The sequence below is a fragment of the Jaculus jaculus genome, chromosome 9, assembly GCF_020740685.1.
Source record: "Jaculus jaculus isolate mJacJac1 chromosome 9, mJacJac1.mat.Y.cur, whole genome shotgun sequence".
NCBI classification, from domain to species: domain Eukaryota; kingdom Metazoa; phylum Chordata; class Mammalia; order Rodentia; family Dipodidae; genus Jaculus; species Jaculus jaculus.
In genome coordinates, this window is record NC_059110.1 from 110,141,298 (window position 1) to 110,159,588 (window position 18,291).

At 44.3% G+C, this 18,291-nt stretch overlaps 1 protein-coding gene and 1 pseudogene across 1 annotated transcript; one reads left to right on the forward strand and one right to left on the reverse strand.

Moving 5' to 3' along the window:
• The first annotated feature begins 260 nt into the window (after positions 1 to 260).
• Mrpl45 (mitochondrial ribosomal protein L45) lies at positions 261 to 18,291 on the forward strand. The gene is made up of 8 exons (XM_045158877.1): positions 261 to 407; positions 1,775 to 1,952; positions 3,303 to 3,420; positions 7,278 to 7,376; positions 13,717 to 13,765; positions 16,819 to 16,968; positions 17,469 to 17,642; positions 17,851 to 18,291. The coding sequence occupies exons 1-8, from the start codon at positions 342 to 344 to the stop codon at positions 17,935 to 17,937; spliced, it is 921 nt and encodes a 306-aa protein (XP_045014812.1). The 5' UTR covers positions 261 to 341; the 3' UTR covers positions 17,938 to 18,291.
• LOC101614386 lies at positions 9,896 to 11,064 on the reverse strand (annotated as a pseudogene).

Sequence of the window (18,291 nt, forward strand, 5' to 3'; positions counted from 1 at the left end):
TCTTTTTTTTTTGCCGAATGTAAATAGGGTGCAGCCATGTGCTAAGCAAACAGGAATGCAGCAACCCCTGGCCGCCAGCAAACCTCGTGCGCAGGCGCAGCTCGCTCTCAAGGGCTCTCCGCCTGGCGCGTGACAACCGTGCGTTTCACCCTACCTCCAGTGTGGCCTCACTGCGCACGCGCGACCACAGTGCGCCCGCCCCCGCCCGCAGGAGCGCGCGCGCGCGTTCGTGTTTCGGCTCTGGGCGCGCGCCCTGGAAAATTCCACTCCCGCGCCTGCTCCGCCTTCCGCGCTGCGCTCTGCCTGGTAGCCCCAGTCCCGACGGCCTTTGCGAGAGCAAAATGGCAGCCCCCTCGTCTCGGGGTTTGTCTTGCTTATCCAGGGCTTTAGGATGGTGGTCTCTGCAGGTGGGTAGAGACAGGGGCCCTTAGGACTTTGCCGACTGAAGTAGAGGGACAGAGTAGAGGGGTGTGGTCGCCACGATACGAGTCAGAAGTGCTGGGAGAGTCTGAAATTGGACGAGACCCTCCTACTTTTTTTTTTTTCATTCACATGGGTTTGACATGATTTACTTATTTATTTAATTAATTAATTAAAAAAATTTTTTTTGGTTTGTTGAGATGGGTCTCACTCTAGCCCAGGCTGACCTGGAAGTCACTATGTAGCCTCAGGGTGGCCTTGAACTCATGGCGGTCCTCCCACCTCTGCCTCCAGAGTGCTGGGATTAAAGGCGTCCGACTCCTCCTACTTTTCAGAGGCGCACGAAGTAAACGGGGCGGGCCGTGAGGGCGAGTGGGTTCGACGCCTTTGGTTAAGGTCCCTGAAAGGAGATGCCAAGGGGAAAGAGCCGGGCCTGTTTGCGGCACGACTTTAATCCCAGCACTCAGGAGGCAGAGGTAGGAGGATTGCCAAGAGTTCGATGCTGCCCTGAGACTGCATAGTAAGCTCAGGTCAGCCTGGGCTAGAGTGAGACCCTAGCTCTAAAAAACAAAAATAAATAAAATAAATTTAAAAAAGAATGTTTTATTTGTTTATTTGAGAGTGAAATTGAGAGTGAGGAAGGATGCACCAGGGCCTCCTTCCACTGCAAATGAACTTCAGGTGTGCCACTTTTTGCCCCTGGCTTTACCTGAGTATTGAGCACTCAAGCCCAGGCCACCATGCTTTGCAAGCAAACGCCTTTAACCATTGAGCCATCATCCCGGACTTGCTTATACTTTTTTTTTTTTCCTTTTGTTTTCCCTGGTAGGGTTTCATTTTAGTCCAGGCTGACCTGGAATTCACTATGTAGTCTCAAGGTAGTCTTGAACTTACTGCAATTCTCCTATCTCTGCCTCCCAAGTGCTAAAGGCATGTGCCTCTATGCTTGGCACTGTTTTTATTTTTTTAGACTAATTTTATTTATTTGCAAGCAGAGAGAGAAAATGAGAGTTAGGGCCTGGTGCCACTGCATATGAACACCAGATGTGTGTGCCACTTTATGCATCTGGCTTTACATGGGTACTGGGGAATCGAACCCAGGCCTTCAGGTTTTGCAGGCAGGTTCCTCTAACTGCTGAGCTATCACTCCAGTGCTAGTTTGTAGAGTCTTTTATAGCCCAGGCTTACTTGTAGTTCACCATGTAGTCTCAGGGTGGCCTCGAACTCACAGTGATCCTTCTACTCTGCCTCCTAAATTTTGGGGTTAAAGGTGTGTGCCACCATGCATGTCTGTTTTATTTATTTATTTTTGTTTTGAGGTTATTTATATCCTAACCCTGCCCTTGCCTTCCAGCCAGTCTTGGTGACCCAGTCCACAGCGATAGTTCCAGTAAGAACCAAAAAACGTTTCACACCCCCTTCTTATGAACCCAAATACAGAACACAGAAGGAGTTTATGGAGCATGCCCGGAAAGCAGGATTGGTTATTCCTCAGGAACGTATGGAACGTCCCATACATCTGGCCTGTACAGGTGAGGTATAGAATTTCTGGGATCTGGATTCAATCCTCTACTGTAAGAGATTTGGAACTTGGAGTTTCTTGAACTATATTTGACATTAAATTAACCACTGGGTTTAAACTCAGTGATTTTATATCATACTGCAAAAGTTCAAGGTTCTTTGTTTGCTGGGAATTGAATTTACAGTCTCATTCATACAGAGAAGCTACATTCCTACCTCCCCTTTATTTATTTATTTATTTATTTTTTTCTGAGGTAGACTCTTGCTGGTCTTAACCTGACAATGATTCTTTTACTTCAGCTGGGATTAAAGGTATGCACCACCACACCTGGCTCTATTTATTTATTTATTTTTTATTATTATTTGTTTTTTAAGGTAGGGTCTCACTCTTGCCCAGGCTGACTTAGAAGTCACTTTGTAGCGTCAGGGTAGTCTTGAATTCACGGTGATCCTCTTACTGCCTTCAGAGTGCTGGGATTAAAGGTGTGAACCTCCACACCCAATATATTTATTTATTTGGCTTTTTGGAGGCAGGGTCTCACTGTAGTCCAGGCTGATGTGGAACTCATTCTGTAGTGCTAGGCTGGCCTCAAACTCAAAGTGATCCTTCCACCTGTGCTTCCTTAGTGCTGGGACTTAAGCTGTGTGCCACCATACCTGGCTTCCCCTTTTTTTTTTTTTTTAATTATTTATTTATTTATTTGAGAGCGACAGACACAGAGAGAAAGACAGATAGAGGGAGAGAGAGAGAATGGGCGTGCCAGGGCTTCCAGCCTCTGCAAACGAACTCCAGACGCGTGTGCCCCCTTGTGCATCTGGCTAACGTGGGACCTGGGGAACCGAGCCTAGAACCGGGGTCCTTAGGCTTCACAGGCAGGCTTCCCCTTTTTTAATATTATTATCATTAGTAGTAGTAGTAGTCTTTTTAAAAATATTTTATTTGTTTATTTGTATGCAGAGGGAGACACACACAGAATGAGTGCACCAGGGACTCCAGCCACTGTAAATGAACTCCAGATGCATGGGCCACAGCATCTGGCCTTACATGGGTACTGGGAGATTGAACCCAATTCCTTAAGCTTTTCTGGCAAACACCTTAACTGCTATGCCATCTGTCCAGCCCCTATTATTATTTTGTTTGTTTTGAGGTAGGGTCTTGCTCTAGCCCAGGCTGACCTGGAATTCACTAGGTAGTCTCAAGCTGGTCTTAAACTCATGGTGATCCTCCTACCTCTGTCTCCCAAGTGCTGGGATTAAAGGCGTGCACCACCATGTCCAGCTCTCTCCCAGTTTTATGTGACTCCAAGATGACTTTTTCCTCAATGTTTCAACACTTCCTTAATGTTCTTCTTTTCTTACAGCTGGTATATTTGATGCCTATGTTCCCCCTGAAGGTGATGCTCGGATGTCAACTCTTTCAAAGGAAGGACTGGCCCAGAAAACTGAGCGATTAAAGAAGAATGTGGCATCACAGTTATCGTAAGCGTTTGAGACAAGTAGAGATCAATATTCTATTCTGTTGATAGGGTATAATGCATTGATTTCCCTTTCCTTCTTCTTGTTTTTCTTTTTTTTTCAAGGTATGGTTATATTCTAGCCCAGGCTGACCTGGAATTCATTGTGTAGTCTCAGGGTGGCCTTGAACTCACAGAGGCCCTCCTACCTCTACCTCCTGAGTGCTGGAATTAAAGGCATGTGGCACCATACCCGGCTATTCTTCCTCATATTTTGAAACACAGTCTTGCTGTTTAGCTCAGGCTGGCCTTGAACTTGTTTATCTTCCTGTCTTATAGCTCTTGAGTATTGAGATTACAGGCATGAGCTGTCATGATCAACTTGATACATTGGTTTTCAAATGTTAAATCAACCTTGCATTCTTAGAATAAATTTTACTTATCATGTTTCCCTTACTTCACTATACTTATATTAACTCTTTGATTAAGTCAGGATTTCCAGTTAACATTCTTTTTATTTTTATGGAGATAGGGTCTGGCTCTAGCCCAGGTTGACCTGGAATTCACTATGTAGTCATGGTGGTCTCAGTGATCCTCACAGTGATCCTCCTACCTTTGCCTCCTAAGTGCTGGGATTAAAGGCATATGCCATCATGCCCAGCATGTAAAAAATTACTTAATTTACTTTTTTATTTTTTTTTGGTTTTTCGAGGTGGGGTCTCACTCTAGCCCAGTGTTGCAGTCCGGTTCGCATTGCTGGTAGAAATCACCCAACCAAGAGTAGCTTCTGGGAAAAAGAGATTTATTTTGGCTTACAGGCTCGAGGGGAAGCTTCACGATGGCAGGGGAAAACAATGGCATGAGCAGAGAGTGAACATCACCCCCTGGCCAACATAAGGTGGGCCACAGCAACAGGAGGGTGTGCCAAACACTGGCATGGGGAAACTGGCTATAAAGCCCATAAGCCCACCCCCAACAATACACTCCCTCCAGGAGGCATTAATTCCCAAATATCCATCAGCTGGGAACCTAGCAGTCACAACACTTAAGTTTATGGGGGACACCTGAATCAAACCACCACACCCAGATTGAGCTGGAATTCACTATGTACTCTCAGGGTGGCATTTTTTTTTTTTCCTGAAAGTTAAATGCCTTGCCCTATTCATTTGTGTACAGAATCCCTGCTTATATAAAATTTCCTGTTTGCATTCAAAACATTTTAGGAGGCTGAAGAGATGGCATAGCAGTTAAGGTGCTTGCCTGCGAAGCCTAAGGACTCATGTTCTACTCTCCAGATCCCATGTTAGCCAGATGCACAAAGGTGAGACGAGCACAAGGTCACACATGCCCACTAGGTGGGGCAATCATCTGGTGGTCAATTTCAGTGGCTGAGGACTTGGTACACCAGTTCTCCTCTTTTTTTTTGAGATAGGGTCTCACTCTAGCCCAGGCTGACCTGGAGTTCACTATGGAGTCTCAGGGTGGCCTCGAGCTCACGGCGATCCTCCTACCTCTGCCTCCCAAGTGCTGGGATTAAAGGCGTGTGCCACCACGCCCGGCCTTCTTGTCTGTTTGTATGTATGTCTCTGTCTCTCTAAAATTAAAAAAAAAAAAGTACTGGGGCAATAGCACAGTGTTTAAAGGTGCTTACATATAAAGCCTGTTGGCCTGGGGTTCAATTCCCTAGCACCTATGTAAAGCCTCATGCTAAGTGGTGCATGTGTACACCCATACACACACAAATAAATAAAATAACATTTTAAGCTGGAGATGGTGGTGCACGCATTTAATCCCAGCACTCGGGAGGCAGAGGTAGGAGGACCGCCGTGAGTTCAAGACCACCCTGAGACTCCATAGTGAACTCCAGGTCAGCCTGGGCTGGAGTGAGACCCGACCTCAAAAAGCTAAAAAACAAATAATAATAAAATAAAATTAAATAACATTTTACTAGTTGGGCATGGTGGCGCACACCTTTAATCCCAGCACTGGGGAGCCAGAGGTAAGATTGCCATGGGTTTGAGACCACCCTGAGACTCCATAGTGAACTCCAGGCCAGCCTGAGCTAGAGTGAGACCCTACCTTGAAAAACAAACAACAAAAAAATTTAGTCTTCAATAAGAAATTCTTTCTGAGTCGGGCATGGTGCCACACGCCTTTAATCCCAGCACTCGGGAAGCAGAGGTAAGAGGAGTGTTGTGAGTTCGAGGCCACCCTGAGATTACAGAGAGAGTTCCAGGAAAGGACCGTCTGGACTAGAGTGAGACCTTGCCTCAGATAAAAAAAAAAGACTTTCTGGGGTAGAGAAGATGGTTCAGTAGTTAAAAGCACTTGTTTGCAAAGCCTGCTGGCCCAGATTCAGTTCTCTAGCAATCACACACACACACACACACAAATAAACAATTACAAATAGTAAAAAAGAAAAAGGTAAAAAAAAAAAAAAAAAAAAAGAAGGTAGAGCAGAAATACCTTAAAATTGTAAGTTCTCTAACCTTCACACAGGCACTGTGGTATGTGTGCCTACACACACACACACACACACACAGAAAAAGAAAAAGAAATGTTAGCTGGGTATGGTGGTGCACGCCTTTAATTCCAGCACTCAGGAGGCAGAGGTAGGAGGATCACTGTGAGTTTAAGGCCACTCTGAGACTACATAGTGAATTCCAGGTCAGCCTAGGCTAGAGTGAAACTCTGCCTTGAAAACTGCCCCCCCTCCAAAAAAAAAAGAAAAAAGAAATGTCCAAGGCAGGGAATGGTGGCACATGCCTTTAATCCCAGCAGTAAGGAGGCAGAAGTAGGAGGATTACTATGAATTTGAGGCCAACCTGAGACTACATCGTGAATTCCTGGTCAGCCTGGGCTAGAGTGAGACACTGTGACCTCAGGAAAAGAAGGAAGGAAGGAAGGAAGGGAGGGAGGGAGGGAGGGAGGGAGGGAGGAAGAAAGGGCTGTAAAGATGGCTTAGTGGTTAAGACACTTGCCTTTGAAGCCTAAGGACCCAGACCCAGCTTTGATTCCCCACTACCCATCTAAGCCAGATGCACAAGGTGGTACATGCATGTAGAGTTTGTTTATGGTGGCTGGAGGGTCTGCCACCAATTTCTGTGTGTGTGTGTGTGTGTGTGTCAAATAAGCAAATAAATAAAAGAAATATCCAGGTTGTTATCTCAAAAAAAAAAAAAAAAAAGAAAAGAAAAGAAAAAGGTGGCTGCTGCCATGCACATCTGTAGCCCCAGTCCATAGAGGACAGACAATGTCTTTTATCCCAGGGTTCAGAAGTCACAAGTGGGAGGATTGCCCTGATCAGTTCAAGGCCACTCAGAGACTACATAGTGAATTCCACGTCAGTCAGCCTGAGCTAGAGCAAGACCCTATTTCACCAAAAAAAAAAAAAAGAGGACTAGAGAGATGACTTAGTGGTTAAGGCATTTGCCTCTGAAGCCTAAGGACCTAAATTCAATTCCCTAGTCTTCATGTAAGCCAGATACACAAGATGGCGCATGTATCTGGAGTTTCTTTACAATGTCTAGAGGCCCTGGCATACTCATTTTCTCTCTATATGTATGTGCTTCTTTCTCTCTCAAATAAATAAATCAATATTAAGAAGAGAAGAGCTTCCACTGGGGTGGTGGCACACACCATTAATCCCAAAACTCAGGAGGCAGAGGTAGGAGGATTGCCATGAGTTTGAGGCCACCCAGAGACTACATAGTGAATTCCAGGTCAGCCTGGGCTACAGTAAGACCCTACCTTGAAAAACAAACAAACAAACAAAATTACTTAAAAAATATATGTAGAATGAGTAGGCAGGCACTAATGGAAGTTAATGTGAATCATTAGTTATTGAAATCCTTATAATGGTTCTCATGCTTAATTCTACAGAATTCGAAAGATAAAAGAATATGATGCTAATTTTAAAATAAAAGACTTCCCTGAAAAAGCTAAGGACATCTTTATTGAAGCTCACCTTTGTCTTAACAAGTAAGTGAACTAACTGTCTGTCTTTTTTCCTGTTCAGTCTCAATGGCAATTCTAGGCACAGCTTTTCTTTTTCTTACAGGTAACAATTGTAGGATAACTGAACTTCCTATGTGATAAGTAGGGCCTGTCCTGGCATACCAATATTCTTCCCCCCCACCCTTTGTTCTCGTGCATTAAAAAAAAGACCAGTTTATTGGGTTTGCCCTAAAAAAAAAAAAAAAAAGAAAAAAAAAAGTAGGGACTATTGGGCATTTGCAGTGGTTGGAAGTTCTGGTATGCTCATTCTCCCTCCTTCCCTCTCTCTCTTTTTCTCTCATTCTTCCTCTCTCTTAAATAACTTTTTTTTAAGGACTGGAAGCATGGACTGGAGGGATGGCTTAGTGGTTAAGGCATTTGCCTGCAAAACCAAAGGACTCAGGTTCGATTCCCCAGGACCCAAGTTAGCCAGATGCGCAAGGGGGTACATGCCCTGACGTGCCCATTCTCTCTCCCTCTTTCTCTGACAAATAAATAAATAAAAGTATTTTTTTAAAAAAGGGACTAGAAGCAGAAAGGAAGCAGGTAAGGCCAGGTATTGTGGCTCCCACATGTAACCCCAGCACGTGGAGGATCACTGTAAATTCAAGGCAGCCTGGTCTATGTAAGCAAGTTCTAGGCAAGCTTTAAAGGATGGTTTTGAGTAGGTGGCTTAGTGGATTCAATGTTTGCCACACAAATGAAAATAGCCACATTCCAAACCTCAACATCCACATAAAAACATTCAGGCACTACATTGTTTGCCTGTAATCTCAGCTCACCTATGAGTGAAAGGGAGGCAGAGAGGGGAGAATCCCTGGAGGCTCATAGCCCAGCTACTTGGTGAAAGCAAGGGTCGGTGAACAACACAAGACACTGCCTCTGTGGACTGTTATCTAGAAGTCCTCTGGCCTCCACACAGTGCTGTACTATAGGAACACCCACACTCACACACAACACAGACACCAAAACCAAAAATAAATAAATAAACCTGTAGGTTGAAGAAGGGAAGCTGGTAGGCATAATAGAACTAATCCCTAAGTAACTCTTGAGATTAGGGAACAAAACTTTTCAAAAGGGACCAATAAAATACCTACTGGAATAGCTGGGTACCTTTAATCCCAGCATCAGGGAGGCGGAGATAGGAGGAGAAAATGGGTGCCCAGGGTCTCTAGCCACTGCAAACGAACTCTAGATGCATGCACCTCCTTGTACATCTGGCTTATGCGGGACCTGGAGAATCAAACTTGGATCTTCAGTCATCGCAGACAAGTGCCTTAACTGCGGAGCCATCTCTCCAGCCCTGAGCTGGAGTTTCTTACTGATCCAGGAACTTACTGGTTTTTTATGAGTTCCGGTGATTCTGGTTCTCTGTTTCCCTATGGGACTGGCTTTACAGGTGCACCACCTTTTTTTTCCAAGGAAGGGTCTCTAGCCCAGGCTGACCTGTAAGTCACTGTGTAGTCCTAGGCTGGGCTACAGCGAGACCCTACTTCAAACAAAACTAAGCCAGCCCTGGAGAGATGACTCAGTGGTCAAGGTGCTTGCCTGCAAAGCCTAATGACCCAGGTTCAATTCCCCAGTACCCACACAAAGCCAGATGCACAGTGGTGCCTGCATTTGGAGTCTGTTTGCAGTGGCTAAAGGCCCTGGTGCACCCATTCATTCATATTCTCTCTCTCTTTTCAAATAAATAAATAAATTAAATTAAAAAACAAAATACTAAGTGGATAAAATTCATGTGTGTATATCTGAAAGAAACTAATCTATGATTGTGTTAATTTTTTGTTGTTGCTGTGACCAGATAGCTGAAAGAAACAATTTAAGGGAGAAATTACTATTTTGGCTCACGGGTTCAGAAGATTGAGTCCCTTCATAGTAAGGGAAGGCATAGTGGAGCAACTTATCTGTGGTGACCAAGGAGAGAGGGAGAATGCCTGTGCCATCTTCCTTTTATTCCAGCTAGTCTCCCAGCCAGTGCGATGGGGCTTCTCGCTTTCAGAGTGGGTCTTTCTATCTCAGTTAACCCCCTCTAGTGGTCTTCAACTTAGATAAGACCACTTAGTTAGGAATACTAGCCTGTCCAAAAGTCCTTTATCTGCCAGGCATAGTGGTGCACGCCTTTAATCCCAGCACTTGGGAAGAAGACGTAGGTAGATCACTGTGAGTTCAAGAGAGTGAGACCCTACCTTGGAAAAACAAACAAGCAAAACAAAACAAAACAAAAATTCTTTATCTGAGAACTGGGATTTGCTATTTCTTTTTTGACCAACAACAGACTTTTTTATTTTTATTTTTTATTTTATTTATTTATTTGAGCGTGACAGAAAGAGAAAGAGAGAGAGAGAATGGGTGCACCAGGGCTTCCCGCCACTGCAAACGAACTCCAGACGCATGCACCCCCTTGTGCATCTGGATAACGTGGGTCCTGGGGAATCGAGCCTTGAACCAGGGTCCTTAGGCTTCACAGGCAAGCACTTAACCGCTAAGCCATCTCTCCAGCCCCAACAACAGACTTTTTATTGAGTGTGTGACAAGAGGTTTAGTCAGAAAGACCAAAGCCCATGTTGTCATCGGACTCCTCAGACTCTTCTTTCCTGGCTTCCACTTTCTTCTCCTCAGCTGGGGTGGCGGTGGCAACGCGGGCAGGGCCTCCTGCGGGCACAGCACCCGCCAGGGGAGCTGCCCACCAGTCCTTATGTTGCAGATGAGGCTCCCGATGTTGACATTGGCCAGGGCCTTTGCAAACAAGCCGGGCCATAAAGGCTCAACATTCACATTGGCTGCTTTAATGAGGGCATTGATCTTGTCCTCTGTGGCGGTCACTTCGTCGTCGTGCAGGATGAAGGCCGAGTGGATGCAGGCGAGCTCAGAGACGGAGGCCGTGGTGTGGGCTGCCGGGCGGGTGCTAGTCGCTGGATGAAGTGAAGGCCTCGCCCCAAGTGCAGTCTTAGCTTCTTCGGAAGAACCGAGCACCTTGGTGGCAGCTGAGGAAAAGGATTTGCTGTTTTTATTATCACTACAGAGATTCTAATGAGTAGGCCATGATGGTGGCAACAACAACAGAAAAGACATACAATTATCTTTTCCTAGGTCAAAGATGGCAGTGTAAAATATAAGGCTAAGCCAGTTGGTGCTGATGATTAATATAAGAGAAGATAATGAGGTTTTTGTTTTTGTTTTTGTTTTTTTTCTTGAGGTAGGGTTTCACTCTAGCCCATGCTGACCTGGAATTCACTACTTAGTCTCAGGGCGGCCTTGAACTCACAGGGAACCTCCTTACCTCTGCCTCCCAAGTGCTGGGATTAAAGGCGTGCGCCACCACGCCCAGCTTGATAATGAGCTTTTTATTGTTTATATGGTGTTGGACTTTGTTCCTTTTATCAGATTAGAACAAAATCAGCTCCTATGTCTCAGTGAATATCCTTGCCTACTTTAAGAATATAATTTCAAGAGTAAGATCTATTTAGAAAAACAAAAAAGGATGTAATTCCTTTCCTCCTCCCAGCCCCCTTCAGGTGGGTCTCACTCTAGCCCAGGCTGACCTTGAATTCACTGTGTACTCCCAGGCTGGCCTTGAACTCATGGAATCTCCCATGCCTGGCTTAAATTCTAGACACATGCACCACTTTATACAGCTGGCTTTATGTGAGTACTTAGAAATCAAACCCATATCAGCAGGCTTTGCAAGCAAGTGTCTCAACCATTGATCCATCTCCCCAGTTTCCTTCCCCCCACCCCCCCTCTGGTTTGTCAAGGTAAGATCTCACTCTAGCTCAGGCTGACCTGGAATTCACTAAGTAGTCTCAGGGTGACCTTGAGCTCAGGGCGGTCCGATCTTCCTACCTCTGCCTCCTGAGTGCTAGGATTAAAAGTGTATGCCACCATACCCAGCTTTTAAAAGTGTTCTTATTTGTTTATTTGCAAGGAGAGAGGGGGGAGGGAGAATATATGTGTGATGGGCATACCAGGGCCTGCAAATGAACTCTAGAGGCATGCTCTACTTTGTGTACCTAGCACCTAGTACCTAGCTCGATTCCCCAGGAACCATGTTAGTCAGATGCACAAGGGGCACACGTGTCTGGAGTTTGTTTGCAGTGGCTGGGGGCCCTGGCATGCCCATTCTCTCTCTCTCTCTCTCTCTCTGCCTCTTTCTCTCTCTGTCTGTCGCTCTCAAATAAATACATAAAAATGAACAAATTTTTTTTTTTAATTTTTAAATTTTTATTAACATTTTCCATGACTACAAAAAAAATCCCATGGTATTCCCTCCCACCCCTCCCCACACTTTCCCCTTTGAAATTCCATTCTCCATCATATTACCTCCCCATCTCAATCATTGTACTTACATATATACAATATCAACCTATTAAGTACCCTCCTCCCTTTCTTTCTCTTCCCTTTATGTCTCCTTTTTAACTTACTGGCCTCTGCTACTAAGTATTTTCCTTCTCACGCAGAAGCTCAATCACCTATAGCTAGGATCCACATATGAGAGAGAACATGTGGCGCTTGGCTTTCTGGGCCTGGGTTACCTCATTTAGTATAATCTGTTCCAGGTCCATCCATTTTTCTGCAAATTTCATAACTTCATTTTTCTTTACCGCTGAGTAGAACGCCATTGTATAAATGTGCCACATCTTCATTATCCACTCATCAGTTGAGGGACATCTAGGCTGGTTCCATTTCCCAGTTATTATAAATTGAGCAGCAATAAACATGGTTGAGCACGTACTTCTAAGGAAATGAGATGAGTCCTTTGGATATATGCCTAGGAGTGCTATAGCTGGGTTATATGGTAGATCAATCTTTAGCTGTTTTAGGAACCTCCACACTGATTTCCACAATGGCTGGACCAGATTGCATTCCCACCAGCCAGTGTAGAAGGGTTCCTCTTTTTCCACATCCCCTGCCAACATTTATGATCATTTGTTTTCATGATGGTGGCCAATCTGACAGGAGTGAGATGGAATCTCAATGTAGTTTTAATCTGCATTTTCCTGATGACTAGTGACGTAGAACATTTTTTTAGATGCTTATATGCCATTCGTATTTCTTCCTTTGAGAATGCTTTATTTAGCTCCAAAGCCCATTTTTTGATTGGCTTGTTTGATTCCTTATTATTTAACTTTTTGAGTTCTTTGTATATCCTAGATATTAATCCTCTATCAGATATATAGCTGGCGAAGATTTTTTCCCATTCTGTAGGTTGCCTCTTTGCTTTTTTCACTGTGTCCTTTGCTGGCAAAATCTTTGTAATTTCATGAGGTCCCAGTGATTAATCTGTGGTTTTATTGCCTGAGCAATTGGGGTTGTGTTCAGAAAGTCTTTGCCAAGACCAATATGTTGAAGGGTTTCCCCTACTTTTTCCTCTAGCAGTTTCAGAGTTTCAGGTCTGATGTTAAGGTCTTTAATCCATTTGGACTTAATTCTTGTGCATGGCGAGAGAGAAGAATCTATTTTCATCCTTCTGCAGATATATATCCAGTTTTCCCAACACCATTTGCTGAACAGGCTGTCCTTTCTCCAATGAGTATTTTGGGCATTTTTATCGAATATCAGGTGGCTATAGCTACTTGGACTTACATCTGGGTCCTCTATTCTGTTCCCCTGATCTACATGTCTGTTTTTGTGCCAGTACCACCCTGTTTTTGTTACTATGGCTCTGTAGTATTGGTTAAAATCAGGTATGGTGATACCACCAGCCTTATTTTTGTTGCTCAGTATTATTTTAGATATTCGAGGTGTTTTGTGATTCCAAATGAATTTTTGGATTGTTTTTTCTATTTCCATGAAGAATGCCTTTAGAATTTTGATTTTTAAAAAGTAGGAATCAGTGATAAATATAGGTCTTTCATGCCCTCATTGCAGCTGTCACTACCTTTACAAGACCTCTACATTATTCAGCTCATTTCAACATGGGTGAGAGGAGCAAACAAAATGAAAAGTCATCAATCTGGGCGTGGTGACATATGCCTTTAGTCCTAGCAGTTATGAGGCAGAGATAGGAGGATTGCTTTGAGTTCAAGGCCACTCTGGGACTACAGAGTAAGTTCCAGGTTAGCCTTGGCTAGAGTGAGACTCTACTGTGGCAGGGAGGGAAGAGAAAGTCATTAAAATAGAAGAGGGACCAATTGAAAAGAAGGGGTTCAGTGGAAGGAGGAGGGGGAGGGAGAACATAAAAGTATTGGGAGGAAAGTATATCAAATTACATTATATTCAAGTATGAAAATTGTCAACCAAGAAAAATACAATTAGAAATTAACATAAAATAAGAAATAAATTTAAATGTATATATACATATATATATATCTTTCTTTTCTAGTTCAGATCATGACCGGCTCCATACCTTGGTAACTGAACACTGTTTTCCGGTAGGTTCTCATCCTCAGCAGTGTAGGATGCCTGAGTGGACAGATTCTAGACATTACTTCAGACTCTTCTTTCCTTCTTCCCCTCCCCTCCCCTTCTACACCATCCTCTTCCCTTCCCTCCCTTTTCCTCTCTACTCCTTTTTTCTTTGTTTAAATTTATTTATTTTTATTCTTGTTTAGTAATTTATTTATTTTATTGTTTTTTTGAGGTAGGGTCTCTAGCGCAGGCTGACCTGGAATTCATTATGTAGTCTCAGGGTGGCCTTGAACTCCTGGTGATCCACTTAACCTCTGCCTTTCCAGGGCTGAAATTAAAAGCATGCACCACCATACCTGGCTTTGAAACAAGGTTTTACTGTGTAGTCCAGGGTGGCCAATTCACAATCACCCTGCTTCAGCTTCCAGAGGGCTGGGATTACAGAGGTGTGCCACTACCCTAGCTTTGCTTTGTCTTCAGGTAGATTATTTAAAAAAAAAAAAAAAAAAAAGTTTTTTTTTTTTTTTTTTTTTGAGGTAGGTTCTCACTCAAGCTCAGGCTGACCTGGAATTCACTATGTAGTCCCAGGGTGGCCTCGAACTCACGGTGATCCTCCTTCCTCTGCCTCCCGAGTGCTGGGATTAAAGGCATGCGCCACCACGGCCGGCTTGATTTTTTTTTTTTTTTTTTTGGGTTTTACAAGGTAGGGTCTCACTCTGGTCCTGGCTAACCTGGAACTAAATGTAGTCTCAGGGTAGCCTTGAACTCATGGCAATCCTCCTACCTCTGCCTCCCAAGTGCTGGGATTAAAGGCATGTGCCACCACGCCCACTTAAATTTTTTTTTAAGTTTATTTTTTACATTGTTTTTTATTTGTGAGAGATAAAGAGACAAAGAGGGAGGGAGGGAGGGAGGGAGGGAGAGGGCATACCAGGGCCTCCGGCCACTATAAAAGAACTCCAGAAGTATGCACCACCTTGTGCATCTGGCTTACATGGGTCCTGGGGAATTGAGCCTGGGTCCTTCGGTTTTGCAGGGCAAGCGCCTTAACCACTAAGTCATTTTTCCAGCCCCAAATGGATCCCTTTTGAAAGTACAGGAAATCTAGGGCACAATTTACATACTTTATTTTTAGTTGACTGATAATGATAATAAGAACCATGGCATAAGCTGGGCATGGTAGCATACACTTTTAATTCTAGAACTTTGGGTTGGGGAGAACCATGGCAAATGAGTAAAGAAAAAGTTGTTCAGTGGGCAGTAGTAAGCTCTGTGAAGGCACATTTCACATTACAGTGAAGGATTTCACCAGAATTCATGAGGCCAATACTAGATAAAACACTTTTTCTTGTGTCTTCTGTATATAAAGTGATAGAGGACTAGGTATTTTGAGGAGCCCCCAAGAATGGAAATGTTGTGGTTCAGTTTTAGAGTAAGAACTTAATTTTCTACAAATACATCTTCAGTTTCTATCAGTAGAACTTAAGTTTGTCAGTCTCCCCATGGAAACATATAACTATGTGGGTACTGGAGAATCAAACTGGGATCCTTTAGCTTTGCAGGCAAATGCCTTAACTGCTAAGCCATCCCTCCAGGCCCCCCTCCCACTTTTCACTGCTAAAAGTAAAGTCAGAAGGTAAAGAAAAATATATGCAATTAACAGACATATAGGAAATAAATAGCAGATTATGAAAGTGCTGAAGGAAATGTGGGCATTGAGTGTGTGGCGGTTTGGAATAAGCTTTTAGTGATTAGGACTGGGATCCTCCAGGAGCTCGATGGTTCTTGATTTACATAAAAAGGGAGTTGTAGCTGGCATAGTGGTGTACTGTTTAATCCCAGTACTTGGCAGGCAGAGGTAGGGATATCATCATGAGTTTGAGGCTACCCTGAGAATATATAGTGAATTCCAGGTCAAGCTGGGTTAGAGTAAAACCGTACCTTGAAAAGCAAAACAAGGGCTGGAGGGATGGCTCAATGGTTAAGGCATTTGCCTTCAAAGGCAAAGGACCCAAGTTCGATTCTTCAGGATCCACATTAGCCAAATGCACAAGGGGGCGCACACGTCTGGAACTCATTTGCAGTGGCTGGAGACCCTGGTGTGCCCATTTTCTCTTTCTCTGTCAAATTAATTAAAATTGCCCCTTGTGCATCTGGCTAATGTGGGTCCTGGGGAGTCACGCCTCAAACCGGAGTCCTGAGGCTTCACAGGCAAACGCTTAACCGCTAAGCCATCTCTCCAGCCCTTAAAATATTTTTAAAAAGAAAAAACAAAAAAAGAAAAACACTGGAAGACAGCTACATGATGTGCTTCATACATGTAATCCCAACACTCAGGAAGCTGGAGCAGGAAGATTGCTATGAGTTTAAGGTCAGCATGGGTTACATAGTGAGATCCAAGTCAGCTTAGGCTACAGAATGAGACTCTTTCTCAACCCTCCTCCCTAAAAAATGGTGAAGAAAATACTTACAAAAGGCTCTGGGGATATTGCTCAGTCAGTGAAGTGCTTGCCATCACAATCCGTAGCACCCATGTAAACGTTGGGCACAGCATCATTCACCTGTAATTGCAGCACTGCGGAGGCAAAGACACAAAGATCCGTGGGGCTTGCTAGACAGATAGTGTAGCTAAATCATTGAGCTCCAGGTTCAGTGAGAGACCCCATCTCAAAAAATAAATGGAAAGCCGGGTGTGGTGGCACATGTGTTTAATCCCAGCACTCGGGAGGCAGAGGTAGGAGAAGCACCAAGAGTCTGAGGCCACCCTGACACTACATACTGAATTCCAGGTCAGCCTGAGCTAGAGTGAGACCCTACCCTGGAAAACCAAAATAATAATAAGTGGAGAACTATTAAGGAAGGTTGATGTTGACCTCTTGGCCTCCAAACCTATGCACACATGCATACTCACACGTGCACCTACGCAAAATGAGCACGTGCACATGCACACAAAAAGAAAAGGGAAATCTGTGCAAGAGAGCATGAGAGTCAGAAGCTGGCTTTGGTGTTGCAGGTGTGGCAGCAGCACCATTACAGGGAAGGGGAGACCCAGTGAAGTGTTCTCTTCTGCCCTCAGGACATGGTCTGGGATCTCAAATACAAGACTGTCCGCTGGAGCTTCATAGAATCTCTAGAGCCTGCCCATGTGGTTCAGGTTCGCTGCTCAAGTCTCGTAAACCAAGGCAACATGTATGGCCAGATCACTGTCCGCCTGCACACGCGGCAGGTACGCTCACCATTTTGCTTTCCTCCTCTCAGTTCTCAGTTCAGGACTGTATTTTATTTATTTATTTATTTATTTATTTATTTTTACCTACAACTTTCATGATTGTAAACAATATCCCATGGTAATCTCCCCACACACACACACACTTCCCCTTTGATACACCACTCTCCCTTCTGCCTCTCACTCAGTTGATCTTTTATTTTGATGTTATGATCTTTTCCTCCTACTATGATGGTCTTGTGTAGGTAGTGTCAGGCACTGTGAGGTCATGGATAGCCAGGCCATTTTGTGTCTGGAGGAGCTATATGTAAATATAAACGTGTGTGTGTGTGTGTGTGTGTGTGTGTGTGTGTGTGTGTATTTATTTATATTTATTTTAATGGCACAGGGGAATCAAACCCAGGGCCTCAACACAAGCTAGGCAAGTGCTCCACAGAAATGTTTGTATGGCCAAAACAAAAACTCTGACAAGACCTCATTTGATGCCATCCATCCTTTAGACTCTGGCCATTTATGATCGGTTTGGCCGGTTGATGTACGGTCAGGAAGACATACCCAAGGATGTCCTGGAGTATGTTGTGTTTGAAAAGCACCTGACAAACCCATATGGGAACTGGAGACTGCATGGCAAGATTGTGCCCTCCTGGGCACCCCCTAAGCAGCCCATCCTCAAGGTAAGGCAGCTTGCTAGGTGAGTCAAGAGATCCCAGGTGGTAGTTGTCCTGCTAAAATGCTTCTCTTGGGCCCCACCTAGTGGAGACAGGGAATGGTACAGCACTAGAGAAGGTGGAATCTTCCTGATTGGGAGTAGAAGCAGGGTAAAGCCCCCCTGAACAAGCGGTGGGCTTGGTTGGTAGGTAACTCAGCCTCTTGCTTTTTCAGACGGTGATGATTCCTGGTCCCCAGCTGAAACCATGGGAGGACTACGAAGAGGCACAAGGAGAGGCATATAAGCCTCAGCCAGCTTAATGGCAAAATGACTCCTGGGGGGAAGTCCAGGTGATGGGACAGCTCAAAGATGTGAAGTCATCCATTTCCAGAAGGTGTTGCTGCCTTCTGCCCTGCTTGAGTCATTCAGCAGGTCCAGCTTCACAGCCTTGACTGGCAGCTGTGCCTACGTGGGTGGCTGGTATGTTCAGCCATAGACCTTATTCTTCTTAAAATCATATGTTCAGCTTCTGAGTCTAGATAAAGCAGTATGTTTCAGAGAACCAGCATCTGATACCAGTTTTTGATTTTTTTGTTCATGACAGGGACTGTGGGAGCAAACTGGCTTCATTCTTTCTCTCAGAATTTGAAATAAAACACTGTCACGGTGTTAAA